General features: G+C 35.0%; 1 protein-coding gene across 1 annotated transcript in view; it reads right to left on the bottom strand.

Annotated features, from left to right (window-relative positions):
• The window catches only part of CDH9 (cadherin 9), a 71,545-nt gene that overhangs the window by 39,275 nt on the left and 16,526 nt on the right, over positions 1–15,744 (bottom strand). Inside the window, exon 2 of the mRNA XM_086609014.1 lies at positions 8,788–9,082. Within this exon, the coding sequence (XP_086465140.1) occupies positions 8,788–9,082 (295 nt within the window). The remainder of the gene's footprint in view (positions 1–8,787; positions 9,083–15,744) is intronic.

Genomic DNA, 15,744 nt, shown 5'->3' with positions numbered 1-15,744 from the left:
AACCTAAATCTGCCCTCATTCAATTTAAAACCATTGCCCCTTGTCCTATCACTACACACCCTTGTAAAAAGTCCCTCTCCAGCTTTCCTGTAGGCCCCCTTTAGGTACTGGAAGGCTGCTATAAGATCACCCCGGAGCCTTCTCTTCTCCAGGCTGAACAGCCCCAACTCTCTCAGCCTGTCTTCATAGGAGAGATGCTCCAGCCCTTGGATCACCTTCGTGGCCCTCCTCTGGACTTGCTCCAGCAGCTCCATGTCTTTCTTCTGTTGAGGATCCCAGAGCTGAATGCAGTACTGCAGGGAGGATCTCACAAGAGCAGAGTAGATGGGCAAATCACCTCCCTCAACCTGTTGGTCACACTTCTTTGGATGCAACCCAGGATACGGTTGGCTTTCTGGGCTGCCAGCGCACATTGCCGGCTCATGTTGAGCTTCTCATCCACCAGCACTCCCAAGTCCTTTTCCTCAGGGCTGCTCTCAATCCATTCTCCGCCCAGCCTGTACTTGTGCTTGGGATTGCCCCAACCCACATGCAGGACCTTGCACTTGGCCTTGTTGAACTTCATGAGGTTTGTACTGGCCCACCTCTCCAGCCTGTCAAGGTCCCTCTGTATGGCATCCCTTCCCTACAGCGTGTCCACAACATCACGCAGCTTGGTGTCATCTACAAACTTGCTGAGGGTGCACTCAATCCCACTGTCCATGTCTCCAACAAAGATGTTAAATAACACTGGCCCCAGTACTGACCCCTGAGGATCACCACTCATCACTGGCCTCCACTTGGACATTGAACTGTTGACCACAACTCTTTGAGTGCAACCATCCAGCCAATTCCTTATCCACTGAGTGGTCCATCGTCAAATCCATGTCTCTCCAGTTTAGAGATAAGGATGTCATGTGGGACAGTATCAAATGCTTTGAATAAGTCCAGGTAGACGATGTCAGTTGCTCTTCCCTTATCCATCAATGCTGTAACCTCATCATAAAAGACCACCAAATTAGTCAGGCAGGATTTGCTTTTAGTGAAGCCATGTTGACTGTCACCAATCACCTCCTTATTTTCCATGTGCTTTAGCATAGTCGCCAGGAGGATCTGCTCCATGATCTTGCCGGGCACAGAGGTGATACTGACTGGCCTGTAGTTCCCTGGGTCTTCTTTTCTCCCCTTTTTCGAAATGGGGGCTATGTTTCTCCTTTTCCAGTCAGTGGGAACTTCACCAGATTGCCATGACTTCTGAAATATGATGGATAGTGTCTTAGCAACTTCATCCTCCAGCTCCCTCAGGACCCACGGATGTACCTCATCAGGTCCCATGGACTTGTGCACCTTCAGATTCTTTAGATGGTCTCGAACCTGATCTTCTCCTACAGTGGGAGGAGAAGACCAGAAGATCAGAAGATCTCCCCATCCCTGCCTTTGCCTTCTGTGACTTGGGCTGTGCAGCTGGAAATATATTCATATATTACTACTAGTAGTATTAAAGTGTTCTTATCTCAAGCCATGGATCTGTTTCCCTATTTCCCTTTAATTCTCTTCCCCATCCCTGGGGGTGGGGAGGGTGAGCGAGCGACTGTGTGGTGTTTAGTTACCAGCTGGCCTAAACCACAACACATGTTCCTTCTGATAAAGACACAGGTGTTCCTAATATTCGCTATTCCAGTCCTCAGTACCAGCACTTCAATTGCCACAGTCTCCAATACGGTCACATAAATGTGAGAAAAGGCTCACTGTACCTGTTTTAGTGTGGCCTGTCTTGAAAGAAGCAAAATTATTTCGTGGCTGGTAGCTGCAAGAGGTCATAAGGGAATAAATTAAGTTCCTGCAAACTGGCATCAAGCATAGGAATTCAGTATTCACTGTGGCTCTGAAAACAGGTTGCACATGGCTGTGAATTGTAACACAAATTTGTATTGAAGGATGTATGAACAGTGTATGTTCATATTGAGAGGTATATATACTGGCTGAAATAACATGGTTGTTCCTTAATATTTTCAGAATGTCAATGAGACTTTTAGCTTTTAGATGTGAAGCCATGAAAGATGAAAGGACCTTGGTTTAACTGAAGAACAGCATCTCTAACAATGCAGAACGTATCCCATTGTACTGCACCGCAGTGTGAGCAAAAGTGCTGAGGTAAAGAATTCAGGCCCATTATGCTTTTATTCAGAGATTACAGTGTTATAGCTGAAAATCTGCTGAAATAAAAGGAAGAAAAATGGATACATCAAACAATTTTTAGTGTAAGTATGATACAGGCACTTCTAATCCTAATTTTAATCCTAATTTCAAACAATTTAGAGAATCCAGACTTCTGTGATTTTTTGGTGGTTTTTGTTTTTTTTGTTGTTGTTTTTTTTAATAATGTGCACAGATAATGGAAAATAATAAATTTGTTGCAATAACATAGCCAGGCAGACATTATTGCACAGAATCATTCCAGAAAGATATAAAGGGGAGCCATGTTTAACATGGCTTAGGCCTGAAAATTCCACTTGGCAAGAAGATTGTCACTCCAAGGGTGCTCTGCTGTCTGTTGCTGCAGTAGCTGAATACATTTTGACACAACTATGGAGTAGAGTTATTCTAATATTCCACTAATTGATGGAAAATTGAAACATACAAACATTAAATGAGGTTGTGGTGACGTTAAAAGTGCTTCTCCAAAGTTTAGGCCAAACAGTTTACAAAGCCTAAAGCCCCATATGCACCTATATCTAACAGAATGTATGTCCAAAACTCACAAACCCCAAACTATCCCAAATTTCATGGCAAACTAGATTTATATTTTTAACTGTTTAACAAAAAGAAGTTTTTGGCTTTTTTGCTTCCATGTTTTATTTTAAGAAAATATTAGGAGGCATTGAACTCTTTATTTTATTTTTTCATCTTTGTTTTGTTGAAAGGGATTTCTTTCGTTATAAAGACTCATATGAAAACGATAAAGAAGATATATTTTTAAAGGATAAAAATGCAGTATTTTAAAAAGAGAAAGTTATCCAGATTATAGAGGTTATATGACAGTTATAGAGGTTTTGAAATTCTTTAGTTATAGTGACAAACGTAAACAGAAACATAGGAAGTATGCTAGCTACAAGATATCTGCCATCGTGCCTAGTTTGACTAAAAGAAATTCTAATATTATGTTTGAGCTGCAGAATGTAAAATATGAACTTGTGAATAAAATATTTATTTGAAATATATCTTTCTCCTAAAGCTAACTGAATAATTAATTTTAAAATAGGGTGTATGTCAACAATTAGTATTCTGAAATTTTGCAAGTTATCAAAGAAGTTTTCATAAGCTTGTGACAAAGTCAAGACAGTTATAGCTTTTTTTATATAAGCATCTAAAACCAAGGAAAACATGCAGAGAGAAAACATAATTATTTCCTGCTGAAATATAGAAGATGAGAGCTGCCTCCATTTAGTCGTTTACCCACATCTGTAGATTAATGCTTACTGACATAAGCAAATTCAAAAATAGAAAATATGATGGTTACTGTATTTGGTTCCGTTTCTTTTTTTTTTTTTTTTTTTTAATGTAAGACCTACTTGTTCTTGTAAGAGCTTCCTGTACAAAATAACAAACTATTCTTGAGAAATATGTGTTTATGATTACGCGATACTGAAAACGTGATGCAACTAAAACTAAATATCAGAATGCAGTCTTACTTAAATCCAGTAGTAGTTGTGATATTTATAGATTCCCAAGAGATACTATAGAAATAGTAAACAACGATAATGGAACTTCCAATACAGCCATTGTGTAACTGATGTTGCAGTATATACGACCGCACTCACGCTCAATAGCACGGTAATATAAATGGTAGTATTAATGAATATTACCCTGTGTGTTTTACTGCAATTTCATCTTTCTGTTTTTCTCTTTCTCTTTGTCTGCATGTATTTTATAAATACCTTTTATTTAGAGTAGCTGTTAAATACAAGGCACGTTTAGGCATGCAGTTATCCTGTATGCCTGAGTTGAAAGTGGCCATATCTGTATTTCATATATCATATCCTTCCATCAAACTTCATAGTTAAACTAAAGGAAAACTACTTTATTCTGATTGCATTTGCAATTACAATGATTTAATGGAGAAATTATAAATTTTAAATTTAGACATTTAAAATATGTCCCTCTATACTCGCACATGTACAAATCTGAACCAGGAGGTATCTTTGGTTAGATCCATTAAATCTAGAAAGCAGCAGTTAAGTATGAAGAAATGAGTACTAAGTTAAATTAGACAGTATCCTTTCCCTTAATAAGATCAATTCAAAGAGTAAAAAGTATGTTGTGAAATACTCATCAGCCACATGCTAAAGATGTTTAATGAGAAAAAAATGGTAAGCCTTACTCATTAAAATTAGCAAGGCAGGTACAAGAGGATGTAATAATACTGACCCAGGAGTCAAAAGGGGTTGAACTCCACAGGACATCTCATTGCTAACTATCCTTTTTAAAAATTTCTTGATAACTTTATTTATATCCTGAGAAAAGTGGTTTTCACAATGAGCTGTAGGGTTAGTTTTGATTTAATTTTTTTTTTTTTTTAGCAATTATATTTTACTTGGATCTTAGCTTCTACTCATGTAAGCTTTGAAGATGAAATGAGTAGATCTTAAGTATGATCAGGGCTGTACTTTTCCTTCTTCATGAAGAGGAAATGAAAAGATTATTCTCAAGATGCATAATATGTATTTAGCTTCTCTGAAGATTCCTCTTACAGTATTTCTAAAATAGAGCCAAATCAGAATAGGCCATGCTTCAAATCCACCTGCTTTTCACTGTGACCAAGATTATATCTTACAGCTTTGGTATTCCATCAATTTAAAATGTTGAATGTCTTTTGTTCCTTTGCTTTTTTTATTATGTTTTGATTAATATTTATGGATCTGTCTAGCATCTTTTTCTCATTTTTTTGAACTATTTTTCATTGGATCAATTTACCTAGTCTGACATAAATCTCAGGATTCTTCCAGTCATCTATAGCACTCTTTAAAAATATAGCCACAGCAGTTATTATCCTCCAGTTCTTCAGTATAGTAGCTGATTTTAATGAGAAATTCCTTGTTATTGAGTTTTAGAAACTCTTAAACTAACTTTCTCATTTAATTTTTTAAGTTAATGTCACTGTGAGCTTTTATCGTGATCATTTCCGTAAAACCTGTCTGAAATGACACTGCAGTCAGCTCACTTCATTGGTTTTGATTGCTTCCAGTACTAACTTTGCTACACAGCATTTTAGGTACATCCATAATGCTGTTGGAGATACGACTGGATCCCATTTAGGCATAGCAAGGCTAATTTATGCATAGCTTGATGGCTGCAGTGTAGATATTCCAACACAGCATTAGCACAAACTAGTGTACAAATAAGCGTTCATATTTCGCCCTGGGCTTGGATAGATTGTGCTGAAAATCTGTGTTACACTTCTGTTGTTCCTACTATCAAACCAGTTAGACATGAATGAGATTTGTCTATTGGCACTGAAAATCACGCATTCTGTCAGAGGTGTTGACTTATTCTCTCTTGTGTGCTCCAGATCTAGTTCTTCCAAGAAATAGTCTGTAACACAGTGACAAATATGTAGTATGATATGTCATTTGAATAACAGATACACGCATAGCTGGAAACATTGCTAGTGATGATTCCTCTTCAATTTCTCAATCTTAGTAACATTTTCCTGAGCTTTCATAAATAACTGCTGTCATATCCGTTGAACTTGGTAAGCATAATAAGTATAATAGTTTAAAAAAATTATATTTTAAGACACAAAATTGTGAGGAAGTGAAAGATGAGAAGAAACAGATTTTCCCGCAGATTTTTGGTCTGCTTATCATGAGTATATATATTTCTTAAAATGTGTATAGTGTAATTGTATAGTTCTTTCCAGTCAGAAAATGTATTTGATTAGGTTAGCAAGAAACTGTGTGTACATAGTTATAACAAACAACCTTCATAATCTTCAGTATTTATGCAGGTGATGCAGGACTGCACTGATTTTTTCATTTGTTGTAGTTTCAGTAAAGATGATCACCCTATTCCAAGGGTTCTTGCTTTTATTTTATTATTCTTATTTTCTTCCATTTGTTATAGAGGAAAATATAGAATTAATGGGCACTTTATTTTCATTCTGAAGTCTTCTGGTTTTCTGGAATGCACTTTTGTGATCTTAGTCTTTTTTCTTACTTTCTTTTCATTTTCAGTATATTTTCTATCCTTTTCTTTCAGATGCACTGACTTTCACAGCAGCAACAACCAAAATAGGCATTGCTAACTCAATAGTTTCTCAGTTTGTTCTTCCTTCATGACTTATTTTACGCAACTCTTCAACCTCAAATTCCATTTTAAATTCTACAGTCCAGAACCAATTATAAGGTTTGGCCCCACCAAATTCCTTACCAAATTTAGCTTTTGAACTTCGGTTTGACACTCATCTAATCTGTGAACAACAATATATACTAAAACCACTGAAGAGATTAAGTGTTGAGGTGTAATGAACCTACTTACATAATTGACAAACCTGTAAATTCGTGATGTTCTGCAATAAGCATTATGTTGGGAAAAAATTCTTTGGACTGCATATCCAGACAGAAGAAAAGCTAGTAGTTGTTCATTAAATCATACCTATTGAAAGAATAATTACAACTGCTTAAATGCCATTTTAATCATGCATGGGAGATTTTTTAATGGATATCGAAGCCACTGTGGAATGTATGAGTCAGGTGTTACTTACACAGCCCATTACCATGCTGTATCACTCTCTTTTTTTCTTCTTTTCCCTGCATTTTGCTGTATGTGCTGCTTAGTGCATATTTGCTGGTTTGCTTACGTTCAAACAGTTTTCTTTTCTCTAGATATTTCAAGAACTATACTATCTTCATTCGGTATTTTATGTGCTTTATGGGAAGGTTTCCAAGAGTACTGCTTGCTCACCTGTAAGTTGTGTTCCACTTACAGCAAGAATCTGACCTTTTCACTTCCAAGCCATTTTTCCAGTTATGGCATCTGCTTTAAGAAATTACATAACTACTTTTACTCATCGAAATTCAAATACTTAAAATTGCCATTCCAGTGTAGTTTTTATATCCCTAAATGCAAATATCAACTAAACAGAGCAAAGAGTAGCTCAAATCCAGTTTTTTACCTTCATATTGGAAGGGGCCTTTTTTACTGTTTAAATCCTTTTCCTCTAATTCTTTTTTTCACAGTAAAATTCACCTTTACTTGAGTCTTTTGTGGACACTTTCTCAGCTTAAAGTACATAATGGTACTTACACTGTCATCATCCTCATCAAATATAGACATTTCATAGACTAAAATTTCACAGGCAGTGCCAAAGCATTGGATCTTATTTTGTTCTTTTATTCATGTTTTTCCATTGCCTTGATTAAGTTGGAATAAGTGATAAGGTTAAACATGAACATCATGCTTTTTATCCTAGCTATTCCTATAGAGTTTCTTTTTTAAAAATACATTTCAAATTACATATAGCAGTTGCACTACCAACATTTTTTTTTTCACAAATTATCGGCAAAGTACATTCTGAATGGAAAAGATTTCTCTATATTCCATGTATCTTTAAAAGAACCATTCTTGGACTCTTCACATCATACATAATAGTGTAGGTATTCCATTCTCACGATTATAGAAGAGAGTTATAAAATAGAGTCCTGTTTCATTCTGCTTCTGCTACTGCTCTCGGAGGTAATTATTAGCTTCTGGAAATTATTTTGCAAAGATATATATTAGTCACAAATGGTGATTGGTATTTTATTGTCTCTCTTAGCAATGCCATCATCCAGGGCTGATTTTGCAAACCATTACAGTAATTCATTATAACTAAATAACTCTTGAGAATTTATCTGTCTGTTGTTTCCCATAGCCTTCATATTTTATGCTTACTCATCTTAGAGACTGTCTCTATTGTAAAAGAGTGGAGCTCTTATATCATAACTTCTAATGGATGTGTGATGGTGAATATTTTCTATCACTTTGTATTATTTGAATAAAACTCAGAGAATTATTTTCCTTTGATGCTATATTTTTCATCCATCTTCTACTGTCACTCTACATTTTTACTTCTCAATGTAACAGTTGTGAATAGATGTAAGGTTTTATCCATGAAGAATAATATTTTTTAAACAAAAAGAGTTATTTTTTGGAGAAAGGGTTCATATGGTTTTTATCTTGAAAAAAAAAACCAGACAAGTCCATATAAAAAAAAAAAACACACCAGCAACGACAACTAATAGTCATACCAAAGAGAAAAAAATACTTAAAATAAGAACAAACGAACAAACGAACCAACCAAAACAAATTTTTAGGTATATGTAGCAATATATTTTGAATCCTTTTGATAAATTAATTGATTTACATACTTACGTGCTTCAAGTTGTTTGTGTCTAAAGGTACAGAAAGCATTGGTAAGTTAGACTTTACAAATACAAAGAGAATACATTTTATGCAAGTCATATTCACAGCTTGGGAAAATGATATAGTAACTGATAAGACAACCATGTAAGCTACATTCCTTGATGGTTCTGGTGTAAAGGAGTAAAGAGTAGCTTATAGTGTGGAAAAAGGATTAAAAATTGGATTAAGATGAAACAAATAAATAAAAGCAGGAACCAATTATTTGTGTTACATTACTGGAAAGAAAAATTGTTCCATGGGTATTCACAGAAGCTAGTATTAAGTGACTCAAATAATAAATGACTTAAAAGTTCCAAATCAACTCAAACCCATTTGGATTTTGCATAAGGATAAGATTTTACCTACCAACTCCAGACATCTCTGGAATACTGGCGGTGTACATGTCCTTGGTGAATTTTGGTTCATTGTCATTGATATCGTGGATTTTAATGATAAATTCAGACTCTGGCTCCACTTGTCTTCCCGTTTTTCTGTCTATAGCCTTGGCACGTAGCACATACAGAGACTTTTCTTCTCTGTCCAATTTCTTTGCAGCATGAATATCTCCTGTATTTTCATCTATAATGAACAGACTGCCAGCTCCATCTCCTGTTAATATGTATTTTAAATTTCCATCTCCTTTATCTTGGTCAGTGTGTAGCTTCAGGGAGGTAGAAAAGAAGAATTCTATAAATATATGTATTGTTATTACAGACCAAATTATTCAGTATATATGAATAAGTCTGTACAATCTTGACAGTAATTGGGGTCAGCAGTGGTTATCTTCTGTTTCACTGTTGGAAAAATTGCAAATTTGACACTCAATCATGCACAAAAAATAGTTCTAAACAAACTCATAAGGACATAGGTGGATGTAGAAGATTTTGGAGTAGTATTTAAAATAACCAACTTAAAACAAAAGGTAGTATTTGAATAGTCTGTCCAGAAACTGTCAGTAGTCTCATTATTGAAAATGACAGGGGTTATAAAACTCCCAAGTTTCTATTTGCAAAATAACACTTGTCTTCCCATTTACTGATTGCTGATAAGGCAACTATTTACCTGGGAACGCTACAGATGAAATGAGTTTTAAGTATTATAACTTCTGAACTTCCCAAAATCACCTATAAACATTCTGATTTAAGCAACTTGTGTTTCTAGTTGTATTTCATTTTTTTGTTAAGAACATCTTACCTCAGTTAATTACTTCCTTCCTTCTAGTCCCCTCTACACAGGAGAAACAATTTTCAAGAACACTAGGAGGTAAATTTTCAAAGCATCGAGTGGGATTTAACAGTCCTTTTCCTGCTACATCTCTTCATGCTAGTTCAAAACTATATCCCTGTGAACTTACAGGCACAGATTAGTTTACCATATAGCATCATTATGAAAAGGTGCCTAAAGCCAAAGCCAAGAAAGCCATGGAAGCTGACCCAGGCACTAGAAATTCTCACGTAATACTCTTTTTCAGAAGTCTATTCCCCTAATTTCATTTTCAAGGATCCACAGTTCCTTTATATGAGCATGTGCAGTGTATTTTCCTCAGATTACAGTCTTAGAGTCACATCTGGCCACAGATTAGTGACTTCAGTGTTTTGCAAATGTGGACAGAAAGAATCTTATTCTAGGTGGGTTTTTTTTTCATTTCTCTGAGTAGAAAAATATAGTATATCACCCACTTGAGAAAATATTGTTCAGTATCAGCAAAAGTATTTAGATAGCCACTAAAGCCAGACAAGTTATTTTATGCCACTTTTTCCCTTGTCTCCTTGTTTCTGTATTCCTGCCAGTGTTTATCTCCATGTTTTGTAGCTGAGTTGTTGCTTATTTTTATTACTCCACCAATATGAAGAGTGACTGTGGTGTATTTTGTTACATTTCTTCACTTTGATTTTTTCCTCTAGTTTAACACTATAGGCTAAAATAAGCCACTAAATGCGATCCGACTATTGTTATGGTCTTCTACAGGTAAGATTGGACAAAATGACTCTCCAAGCAGTTTTAGCACTTAATATATTCGGTGTATATTTGTAACAAATATCTGTGAAAATTCTTAAGGATTGCATACAATGAATTGAAATAATTATATACAAAATGCATACAGACTCAAAAAAAAAGCTCCTGTCACCTTGACAACTCTACAGGTAACATTTAGAAAATAAATATTGTGCAAGTATCTTGACACAGAATGTGGAGCATTATGTCATCAATATACAAAGTTCTTTTAAAATATTTGATTCTTGTGTTCATATTTGATCTTATTTTTGCATTTGGTTCTTATTTTAAGGAAAAAAAAGAGTAGAGTTATTTGTATGTCAAGTACAAAACATAGCATATTTCTTTCAGTCAAATAATTTTGTCTTGTGCCACAAAGGACAAGTGTACTCTTTCTTGTCCCTTAGAAAGAGTACACATCCGTTCTTCTTCAGATATTCCTCACCTTGTGGCCTAAATATAATTTTCTCTGTTCTTCTTGAAGCAGAAGCTTTTTAAAATATGCCAAATAAAAATCAAATCTCAGGACTGATGACTAACACCTGAACCTAGTTTTCTGAGGAAGACAGACCAGCTTCTTTTTGAGTCTTTAAAACATCCAAGTGCCTGTTGCAATGCCCTATGTTGTTACGTGCCTCCTTAACATTCTCAGCAGGCCAGTCGGGGGAGCAGCCAGAGCAAGAGCTGGATCTGTGAACTTGGGGAGAGATCAATCTCATGGATCAGAAGAAAGAAAGCCACTTAACATAAAGCGTTAGGGAGGTTACAGCCTCAATGAAGCAAACATTCTTTCTCAACACTGAATGTAAGGAAGTACTTCTCCATTCCCACACAATAAGTCATCACTGACTAATTAGTAATTTGTTAAAATGTTTATAGTATCAACATTAGTCATACAAGTGATTACATTAGACATGCAAGTTCTCAAAAGTTGAGTAGCTGTACATTCTGTCCTGTATTTACAAAGTTAGTTTTTGTATTTTTGAAATAATTTCCATCAGTATCCCTGAGGCTTTTGGTTTTTCTCCTGCACATGTATATTCTTCAACATACATTGTTATTATAGAAATCTATTTATCTTGCTTATTGTTATATGAATTAGACCAGACTATGGCCCACAGGTATGATCTCCATAGTAGCCTGCCTGGCAGACTGCAAGGAAAGAGACCTAGCTTACAGGAGCCCTGGTCTTCAATTGTTAGAACCACTACACAGGGAAAGAATGGAATATGTCCAGAGACACTAGAAGTTTCCCGTTTTTAAAACAAGCAGCCATTACTGAAACAAAAGATCGCACAGTTCTAACTGGAAAATAAAAAAAAAGAAGGAAGCTGGGAGTAGAATGATATTTTTATATTGTTTATCTTTAGAAAAGAAACCAAAATTCTCAGTTTAAATAAGAAGATATTGCATACATGGAATTGTATCAGAAATAATAAGTACATGATATGCATTTTATTAGAAATAATATTTGGAATGTTATTTTAGTATCATGTTATATGAAAGTGTGTTAATAGTGTAGTCCATATTTGAAAACCTGCTAAATGCTTTTCCCAGGCAATTCTGCTAACTGAAGAATCTTTCAGAGACTGTAAACCAACTTGAAGTTAGCACTTTACTTACTAAGATTGTAAATTTTGCTATTTGACATTTTTTATTCCTACAAAGTCTTTCTAGACTCAGAGATCTTATCATCTGGGGAAAAGAGGTCCTATATACTAAAAGAAGACAGATGAAGATAAGTAGTAGAGATCCGGGCTGTGAATGTAAATAGTGTTAGCTTGACAATCTCCTTTTCATTGTTCATACAAGCAACTCATTTGGTAATCCAGAGTAAATAACCTCTTGAAACAGGGCAACAATAAGCAAGTAGTGGGAGCAGTGATCTTTTCTGAGCTAACAAGTGTTTCTGAGGAAAATATCACAACTATCCATTGCCATTCCCTTACCTTGCTCTTCAACTATACATTGATCCTCCGAGAATAGGTTAATTTACTTTGTCTGTTGAAACTATCTACAAAGATGTCAAGTAGCTCAAGATGTGATAGATATTTTAAGCTTCTTACTTTTCTCATATTTCTACCAAATAATAAACAATTTTCAAGAATGAGAAATTTGAGAATACAATGTAATTTCCAAACAATGAAGACTTCCACCTCTTATTGCCAATTTTCTATTAACAAGATCACTTGAATACAGTTGAAAACAGATGTTTATACAAAGTAAGTATAGGGACATTGTAAAAAGATATTGCAGTTGAATTTTGATCAATCTATATTGCGTTTCTGTGTGACTGGTAATTTTCTATAAACTGCTTAAATATTTTTGATTTATAATATAAATATTATTTCAGCTTTTCAAATTTTAATTGTTCTACAGAGACGCTACAGAAAATGTCCCACAGAAAACCACATGCAAAAATGAGGTGTGTTACAATATGTTTAAAAAATATCATGCCCTTTGCTCACTAAAACCAAGAGACAAGAACAGACAAATTTTCAAATTCCTACTTCCAGTTATAGTAAACAGCTTTACATACAAAATCATTCGTGGATTATATTTTTTTTTAGTTAGTAAACTGTTCTCATGTGTGTGAATGGGGCTCAGATGTTCAAACTGGATAAATAACATACACACATTGGATCTGAAGTATTCTTTGACTGCTGTGGTTTCCCTCTACATTTTACAGTCTCAGAAGGTATGGGGAGGTTTATTATCAGGAGAAAGTAATTCGTGTTGAAATATTTTGTTTTGTTTTACTTTACATGATTCTTTTACTCTATTTGGAGTGGGGTAGGTTAGCAATCAAAAATTCTATATGGGTGGAAAATGAACTTGTCCAATGTGTCCTTTCCCATATCATAAATAGCCCGTTCCGTAAATTGTTTTGTGAAGAGCTGGTGGGTCAGAGGAGAACCGTATACTTCAATAAAGGAAAGCAAATGAACAAACAAACAAAATAATCCAAACCAGATAATATATTAGATTATTCAGCATATAGCAATGACAAATAACTAATTCCATCCCCATTTCATTCAATATCCAGCATGAAGTCATCTGAAACACATTGAAATGAAGACATAATTTAGAAGATGCGCTGCTGAATATCTTGAATTCTTAATATTCTTTCACACACTTTTTTTTTTTTTCTATAGTCTTCTGTGTGGCTGGCTAAACATGTTCTCAACACAACTTTTTCTGAGGATCATCAGAGAGAAAGACATTTGTAATCGTTATTGGAGTGACAATTACCTATTTCTATAACAATATATGACTTATAAATATGGGTATGTTTATAAATGCTCTCTGAATCGCTTTATTTTTATTTACATAGGAAAAGAGTGCATTTCACATTAGAATGTCTATCCAGTTCTGTGAAACTAAATTTTTATCTGATGTGATAATTGAGATCTTGATGTTCTCAAAAGGAATCTTGACATAAATTTACACGGGTCTCTGTTACTGTAATTTCCAATAAGTAAATGAGTAGGCAAACAACAGATTATCTCAGAGTTCTGTAGCATAATTCTATTTCCCCTAAATTAAGTACCTTACTCCTTTGGCTTACACTTAACCCTCATGTAGCATTCAGTATTTATCAGCAGATAGTGATTATAACACATAACTGCCGGGTTTCAGGAAGTATTTTATTTGACTATGCATTCTTTGTATGTCCAAGGCTAATCCACAACTTCTATCAAAATTGCTATTATTATACACAATACAAAACATAACATTCTTAGCAAGAAAGTTGTCAAGTTCAGGAATTGGTATGAAATGACAGAAGAAAACACAGAGGAAAAAGAAAAAAAAATGTTTTCTTAGAAAAGAGTTCCTGAAAGGCTCGTGTTTAAAAGTACTTGACTGTTTTTTATTAATCCAATTTTAATTCACTAAATTTCCTGTAAACTGTGCAGCTGATCTGGTTCTCAGCTCATTGTAATAGAGGGTAACTCTTTTCAAGTCAGGCAGACATATAATCAATGGAAGAGGGGACAATCAATGGACACAGTTAACAAATTATATGGTGATGTGAATCAATTTTCCCCATTTAGAAACAAGAAATTGACAGACTTCATTTAGATTTCATTTTATTTGCAATTTATTTCTGTACAACTATTGTTGCAGATGAAAAGGGGAAAAAAGAGCAAGATGAGCTACTTGTCACTAGCAAAATTGTTATGAATAAATACAGTGAAAACATTTATTTTATTGCCTGAATTCAGAAAAGAGGTATAATCCTTCCTGTAGAGAGGGATGAGGGGAAAGGAAGGATGAAGACACATCAAGAAGAGGGTAGATTCATATTTACATTGTGGTAGGTACTCTGATGGTGTTTACAACTTAGATGGTTTTCAGTGTGCCTCCATATCATGACATAGAAAAAGAGCTATTACTACAGATTTCTTACCTCAACTACCTCCACCAGCAGTTTTCTTTAGCAGAGGAATCCTGATTTCCCATGGTTTTCTGTCTCAGACTCAGCCTGTAAATGCCTTCTAGAAAGTGTGAGCAATATTCTTTCCTTACTTTTTAAGTGAAAATATGTTCAGTTATGGTGGTCAAATGAACTCTTTTTAGTATCACTACATTGGTACATCTGCATATTTTAGTGAGACATGAAGACTAAGTTGATATCCACATTGTTGTGGTGAAAATACTACTGGAATACAAGCAAATCTCTTCTAGGGTATGTAGAGAATACAGGATTACATGGAGCTGCAGTCACAGCTAGGATGTAAATGCACATGGGAGGAGCGAAGGGTGTAAACGCAGAGTTTTAAAGTCAGAAATCAGATAGATAAGCAGGTGATTGATATCTGACCTGGAAGACAAGTGAATTCATGGGCATGTCCAATTTCAGTACGAAACTTCTGAAACTCCAAATTCTCTAACATCCTGGTCACACATTAGAGAGAGCGAAGTCTCCTATCTGTGTCAGCTATTTTTAGCTCTCTTTGAACCAGGACAGAAAGGAATGGAAGGAAGATGCAAAACTGAGTCTTTTCTTGACATAGGGAAGCAGTTCTGGGTCATATAGCTATGGCATGCTACCTTTCTTCCAGTGCTCCCTGTCAACAGTGTTGCCTTGTATATTGCGCAGTACTGCATTTGGTTGTTCATCCTTACTTGCTATTTACTGATGTGTGTAAGTAGAGGTTAGAAGTTCTTTGAGCAAAAATCCTAAAAATTAAGTTAGAAAATTTTGATGTCCTTACATGGTTTTTTAAATTCATCCTGTAGAATTGTGAAAGTATTTTCATAATTTCTGTAAATTTGCTATGATAATCTAGAAAGCTTAATTCCTCTTTCATATTATAGTTGCTT

Source organism: Tauraco erythrolophus, chromosome 3 (assembly GCF_009769465.1).
Source record: "Tauraco erythrolophus isolate bTauEry1 chromosome 3, bTauEry1.pri, whole genome shotgun sequence".
Taxonomy (NCBI): Eukaryota; Metazoa; Chordata; class Aves; order Musophagiformes; family Musophagidae; genus Tauraco; species Tauraco erythrolophus.
The sequence above is the reverse complement of the archived record's forward strand: the minus strand, read 5'-3'. Positions and strand labels throughout refer to the sequence as shown.